This window comes from Pipistrellus kuhlii, unplaced genomic scaffold (assembly GCF_014108245.1).
Source record: "Pipistrellus kuhlii isolate mPipKuh1 unplaced genomic scaffold, mPipKuh1.p scaffold_m20_p_12, whole genome shotgun sequence".
Classification (NCBI taxonomy): Eukaryota; Metazoa; Chordata; class Mammalia; order Chiroptera; family Vespertilionidae; genus Pipistrellus; species Pipistrellus kuhlii.
Window position 1 is genome coordinate 48,135,729 of NW_023425427.1, and position 7,406 is coordinate 48,143,134.

Consider the following 7,406-nt stretch of genomic DNA (forward strand, 5'->3'; position numbering starts at 1 on the left):
AAACAAAAACCCAGGCTGGGGCTTGATGTGTAAATGTGTCCTAGTGCACGTGTAAGGGGTGGAGATAGTGAGAATCCGAGGAGTCTTCCGAGGTGAAGCGGCATGAACCTCACAGGAAGGGAGTGTAGGAGCTCCAGTGGTGAACATGCAGATTTCCTGGAGAGTTTATTAAAAGTGTATGTCTCATGAGTTTTCACGCTAAAGTCAAACATTTTTTTTTTTACAGCATTACAGTAAAATCATGCAGAAAGCCAGTAAGTGGTTGGTTAATTATAATCTGTGCCTACTTTTTTTCCTTTCAGAATATGGCCCAGTTCTCTGTTTTATTGCCAAGACATTAAACTACAGCAGGACTTCCCAGAAGATAAGACTTTCTAATTCTAGTCATTTGGGGAATTCCTGCTCGATTTGAGATGTGGAAAAGCTTTTGTGCCCTTGCCCGCTGAGGAAGAACCTGTGCTGAGACCCTGCCAGTGTGAGAGATGCCTTCCGGAAGTCATGGACTGCTCCAAAACACAGGGAAGCGAATGACCAGTAAACGTGGGAAGTAAAATTCCTACCCTTTAGGAAAAAAGACAAGAAGATGTCATTCGCCTTTCTCCCATTAAATTCATAACAGTAATTAATGTATGGGAGGGGCAGATTCTTATGTGGCCCGTGAATATGAAGACAGAATAGGACTTGGACTGTTTGCTGGTGGCACTGTGCATGTGTAGAGTCTTTTTGCAGAGCTGTTTGGTAAATGTACCAAAAGGCTTAAAAATACTTAACACCCTTTTTGCTGGTCACTCTGCTCCTTTTATATTGAAAAATTTAGCTCTTAAAAAATTAGAAATATGGTAGTGAATGAAAACGGCAAAGAATTATGTGTAAAGAAGGCTGTTTTATATAGTGTCAGTTTTAATAGCAAAGATTCAAAATCATCTGAATATCCAAAAATTAGAGATACATTATGGTTTGGCTCTAATTAGATTATGAAGGAGCCAACTGAAGGCCATGTTTTTTATATAATATTTAATGTCCTAAAGAATTGGTTGCTGTATAATATTAAATGGGGGGGAGGAATGTGTGAGCATTTTACAGTACTGATTTTGTTTTAGAATTCTACATACATGTGCAAAAAAAGACTAGGAAAGCATAATCTTTTATTATACTTTGGGAGTATATCGGACCATTTTAACTTCCTTTATTTTCTGTTTTCACATTTTTTCCCCTACATGAATATAATCAAAGAATATAGTTGTTTTAAAAATAAAAATTATTGAGAAAGATCCAGCTGTTGAACACATTATTTCTGCTAATAAGGCAAAAATTAAGATGGTAATAATAAGTTCTTTTTGAGTTCCATCTTTATTTTGTAAAAAAAGAAAAAGATCATTAATGACCTGAACAGTCATCGAGATACTTTGGTTTGCAAACAACATCTTGAGAAGAGATTAGCAGTTAACACTGAGATATCTTAAACTTCCGAAGAGACTACATACACACATTATAGTGTGCCAGATATTTTTAAAATTAACATTTTATTATTAACTTTAAAGGAATGGGTTTTCTTTTCTATCACAGACAGATCTTTTTTCCTCGGGATCATTAATTTTTACTGTGGTCTATTATACAGGGTCCTTGAATAAGGTAGCTTTTGTCCATTCAAATGGTATGGAAAGTCAGTGTGTTTGTGTCTGCAAGATTGCCTTCAAGATTATAAGCTACTGACTGTAAACAGTGATATAAGCCAGTTACCCTCCAGCATTAATATTGAGCTGTCTGGGTTACATGTGATCATGTCTCGGATTCTCTAATGCAGTGGTTTCAACTCTCCTTGCACATGAGAGACCCACAAAGGACCTCCTGGATCTGAGCCCAGGATTCTCTGGCTCCAGCCAGTAATTGTTCTCACGCCCCTGTAAAATATACCACCCCCTGAGAATGTTCGTTCTTAGATGTGTGAAGATGTGAAGGTGAAGAGAACTTTGACCATTTATTCTTGGTATGCTGCTCGCTTTTTCTTTTTTTTTTTTTTTTTTAAACAAAATTAACATTGTGATCAGTTTTGAGCATTTGGGAGTTTCCTTAGTGCAGTGGTTGGCAATCTGAGGCTCGTGAGCCACATGCGGCTTTTTGGCCCCTTGAGTTTTTAGCAAAGGCCAGCTTAGGAGCACCCTAATTAAGTTATTAACAATGTACCTACCTATATAGGTTAAGTTTAAAAAATTTGTCTCATATGAAATTTCAATCATTGTACTGTTGATATTTGGCTCTGTTGACTAATGAGTTTGCCAACCACTGCCCTAGTAGATTATGGGCATAATAGGAAAGTTCTAGCTTAGTGACTTACCGTATTTTTCGGACCATAAGACGCTCCGGACCATAAGACGCACCAGTTTTTAGAGAAGGGAAATGAAGAAAAAAAGATTCTGAAACAAATAGTGTCCTAAAATATTTTATGTGCATTAAAACCCAACATCACAGTCATAAACACATGTAATCAACCCTGTAAAGTAAACAGCAGCATTTAGAACCATTTTAGAGCCGGGCAAGCACACAGAGACCACACAGAGCCGGGCAAGTAAAAAAACTTTTTTTTTAAAGTATATGTGTAGGCTATATTTGGACCATAAGACGCAGGGACTTTCCCCCCCCCCCCCCCCCCCCCACTTCTGGGGGGAAAAAAGTGTGTCTTATGGTCCGAAAAATACGGTAAGTCCTTGGAAGAATGACCAGTTACTGATTAGTATATTTATATTTACTTACAAATCTGTATTGATATTACGATCTACTTATTATTCTTTTCCTGATTTTGAGGGTGGACAATCAGAATAGTGTGTGCATGGTGTTAACCAAGAGTGGAGAAGGGTGGGTTACATTTGAGACCTGAGAATGTTTTGCAAATTAGCCTCAGTATTTCCTGGAGTTGTTTATACTGGGCAACTGAAAAATACCTATGATTTCATAGGTATTTGTCGGAGAGCACATTTTTATAAAGCAAAAAAAAACAAAAGCATTTGATGATTTCAGTTAGGGAAGATTAAAAGGAAATTGTTGGTGTTTTCAGAACTATGCTTTCAGTTTTATAGATGATTCAGGCTTAAGAAGTCCACACATTGGAATGTGATGACGCATTCATAAACTGCCTCTTTTGACCTCACTCTAATTTACAAATACCCCCTCCCCCCAATAAAAGTCAAGATCACAAGGCTAACATAGTAATAGGAAAGCCGTTTCCAAATCTATACAAATCACCCAGCTTTAGGAATTATCTCAGCCAGCGTGTCTTCTAAACTCCCACCCCCTAGCCTCCTCCCATGTTATTTTGAAGTATGTCTCATATCACATAATTCAGTCCATGCATATTTCAGTGTGGCTTCTAAACAATATTTTTAAGATAATAACAAAACCATTATCCAAAAAAAAAAAAAGAATAAAAATTCCTTTATGTCACCAAATATGTAGTGGATATTCAGAAGTTAAGGTGTTTCTTAAATGGCGTTTTTTACACATCATTTATTTGAAACAGGATTTACTTACAGGTCATACATTGCAAGTGGTTGATGTGTATTTTCTTTTCATCTCTGTTCCCTCACCCTCTTACTAACTTTCCCTTTCTCCTCCCCTCCTTACCTTTTACCTTTCACATTTTCTCTGTCTCCTAACAGTTTATTTGGTGAAATAAATCTAGTTTGTCCTTGAGAGTTAAATATAATCCAGGTTCTTGTAACTGCATCCCATAATGTAATTTAACAGTCCTCTGTCCTCTGTATTTCTTCTACCTTGATAAATTGAATCTAGACCTTTTTCAAGACTACTTTAGAGGAGGTGGTGTGTTCTTCCATAGGAGGGACATAATGTCTCATCTCTTGGATATTAGCAGCCATCAGCTTCGGATGCCTTTATCCATTAATTCAATGAGATACAAAAAAATTTTCCAGTTCAAAGGGACCTTCATGTAACCCCTGAAAAGTAAGGTGACAGCCTCCCTGTTTGAATTAAGATTAAAAAAGATATACACAGAAAGAGCATTTCATACAATTTAAGTCATTAATAGCAAACAATCAAAATCCTGTAGAATTTAAGAATGGATCAGATATATACTATGAAACACATATTTGAGAAATGATTCAGAACAAAGCCAGAGGAAAAAGAAGTAATCAATGAGAGTACCTTAAATTTTTTTTGTTAATCCTCACGCAAGGATATTTTTTCCATTGATTATTTGAGAAAGGGCAGAGAAAGAGAGAGAAACATGAATGTGAGAGAGATACATTGATTGGTTGTCTCCTGAATGCACCCCGACGAGGGTCCAGGATTGAACCTGCAACCCTCAGGTGCTGGGGCTGATGCTCTAACCACTGAGCTACTGGCCAGGACTAGGTGGATTTTTGAAAGAACTAAATGGGTCCTAGCCAGTGTGGCTCAGCTGGGTGAGCACTGAAAGGTTGCCGACTTGATTCCTGGTAGGGGATGTGCAGGAGGTAGTTAATGGTTGTTCCATTCTCACATGGGTGTTTTCTCTTCCTCTCCCTTCTCAAGAAACAAACAAAAGACAGATTTTTTTTAATGTTAAAATAAATACTACTAATGAAAATTTGAATTTAAAATATAATCAATAAAATTAGAAATCTAGAATTATTCAGGACATTACAGATGGATTAAGAACTCAAGAAAAAAAAAACACCCAAGATGTATTGAGAAATAGAAGTGAAAATATGATAGCTGGAAATGTAAGATAAATATAGCACGAGTTCTAACAAATCTTATTAAAGGGAATATGTGTCCCAGGAAGAAGAAGTAAGACTGGGGATGTGACCGACTTTGGCATGACAGCATGAGGAACGCGACTCACCAGCAAAACTCCTGAATATTATTTTATTTTAAAACAGTCACTTAAAATCTCAATATGGTTGAAGGATGTATGGCAACTAAAGAAACACATATTCAAGAAAATTTATTAGCATGTTACAAGAACAGGGAGAGCCCATGGCATGTGAACTGAAATCACTTCTCCCAACTCAGCAAGAGGGGAACCAGACGGGTGCAGCCAAGGACACGAGGCCCCGCCTCCTCAGCTCCCAGTGGGAGGGCTGTCAACCAGGGATGTCGGTGCTTCTCATCCTACTCCCACCTGTTGTGGTCAAGTGTAGGTGAGAGGCGGGGCTTCTCCTGCCCGCCCCCGAGGAGGTTCTACACTGAGTGATGCTGCTAGCAATATGGGGGCTCCAGTCATCTCTCTGCTGGCTGGTTAGGCAGTGATTCCAGCAAAAAAAGCTGAAGAGCTGAAACTAGTTTGGCTCAGTGGAGCTGAAGGGTCCCAGGTTGGATTCTGGTCCCTCCTTGGTTGTGGGCACATCCCCATTGGGAGATGTGCAGGAGGCAGCTGGTTGATGTTTCTCTCTCATCGATGTTTCTAACTCTCTCCCTCTCCCTTCCTCTTTGTAAAAAATCAATAAAATATACTTTAAAACAAACAAACAGCGTAGTTCTCGGTTCCCATGTAAGGGGACTTTCACCATGTCCGGAGCCCTTAATGTCCTGCACAGGAAGGAGGAGGATGTCTTCAAATTCCTGGCAGCAGGAACCCTCTCGATGGCACCAACCTTGACTTCCAAACGGAACAATTCAACCACAAAAGGGAAAGTAATGCCATCTACCTCACAAATGTGAAGAGAACCCGGGAGAGGCTTCTGGCAGCTGGTGCTGTCGTGGCCACTGAAAACCCAGCTGATGTCAGTCACACGGGCTGGGAATACTGGCCACGAGCTGTGCGGGAGTTTGCTGCTGCCACCGGAGCCACTGCTAATGGCGGCCGCTTCACTCCTGGGACCTTCACCAGCCAGATCCAGGCAGCCCTTCAGGAGCCGAGGCTTCTGGGGTTACTGATTCCAGGGCTCACCACAAGGGGCATGTATGTTAACCTGCTGACCACTGCTCTGTGTAACACAGACTCTGCTCTGCACTGTGCGGACATAGCCATCCCTTGCCATAACAAGGGGGCTCCCTCGGTGGGTTGATGTGGTGGATTCTGACCCAGGAAGCTCTGCATAGTGTGGCACCTTCTCCATGAACATTTATGGGAGGTCATACCTGATGTCTACTTCAATAGAGCTCCTGAAGAGACTGAAAATGGAGAGCAGACCACGGCTGTGCTCCAAGGAGGAACTTTGGGGTAAATGGATGTCCTAGCTCCCAAGTTCACTGCTGCTCAGCCTGAGGTGGCAGACTGGTGTGAAAGCATGCTGGTGCCCTCTGTGTTTACTCAGCAGATCCCTACCAAAGCCTGGAGAGCTCAGTCTGCCACTGAAGACTGGTCTGCAGCCTGCCACTGCGCAGGCCACTGAATGGGTAGGAATAAACACTGAGTAGTTTTAGAAGTTCCACAATCTTTTAAGCAAAATAGAAATAAGGTTGAAGGAAAATAGAAGTTCTAAAAGTTAAAGCGTGCACAAATATACTGTTAGCCCAGAATGACAATGGGCATACCCCAGAGTATGCTCCCTGGGGAGTAATATCAGAAGCTTACCAGTACATGAAATAAAAAGACTACTAAAATAATCCAGCCAGTTGCTAAAGAAACCAAAACAACAACAAAAACCTAGCAAATAACAACAAGCACCAGAGGGTAGGCACCAGTCCCCAGAGTTGCTACAATATATTATCTAAAATGTCCAATTTTCAACAAAAACTATTAGTCATGCAAGGAAACGGGAAAGTATGACCCATCCACTGGAGGGTGGTGGGGGAGAAACACAGAGACTGCCTGTGAGAGCAACCAGATGTCAAATTTAACAAAGTCTTCAAAGTAGCTATTACAAATATGTTAAAGAACAAAAGGAAACCAATGATTACAGTAGAAAAGGCATGAAGAAAATGTCAAAGCAAATAAAGAATGTGATTAGATAGGAATGATAAGGAAAGAATCAAATGGTAATTCTAGAATTGAAAAGTATAATAAGTGAAATAAAAAGAAACTAAAGGGGCTCAACAGTAGATTTGAATTAGCAGAAAATAACAATTAGAAGAAAGATCAGTAGTGATTATGCAGAACAGAGAGAGAAAAAAAGAATTTTTTAAAAAAGAATGGGGCAGCCGAAACCGGTGTGGCTCAATGGATAGAGCATCGGCTTGGGGACTGAAGGGTCCCGGGTTCGATTCCGGTCAAGGGCATGTACCTTGGTTGCGGGCATATCCCCATTAGGGGGTGTGCAAGAGGCAGCTGATCGATGACTCTCTCTCATTGATGTTTCTAACTCTATCTCTCTCCCTTCCTCTCTATAAAAAAATCAATAAAATATATATGTTTAAAAAATGAATGGGGCACCCAGCCAGGTGTAGCTCAGCAGGTGAGCATTGGCCAGGAACCAAGAGGTCACCAGTTTGATTCCTGGTCAGGGCATATGCTCAGGTTGCGGGCT

At 40.4% G+C, this 7,406-nt stretch overlaps 1 protein-coding gene and 1 pseudogene across 1 annotated transcript in view; both read left to right on the forward strand.

Annotated features, from left to right (window-relative positions):
* The window catches only part of LOC118716634 (methylthioadenosine phosphorylase), a 53,354-nt gene extending 52,300 nt beyond the window's left edge, over nt 1-1,054 (forward strand). The window contains exon 8 of the mRNA XM_036434188.2: nt 303-1,054. Coding sequence (XP_036290081.1) covers nt 303-341 — 39 coding nt within the window. The 3' untranslated portion in view covers nt 342-1,054. The remainder of the gene's footprint in view (nt 1-302) is intronic.
* A 4,451-nt stretch (nt 1,055-5,505) lies between these two features.
* Nucleotides 5,506-7,070, forward strand: LOC123652184 (annotated as a pseudogene).
* The last annotated feature ends 336 nt before the right edge of the window (nt 7,071-7,406 follow it).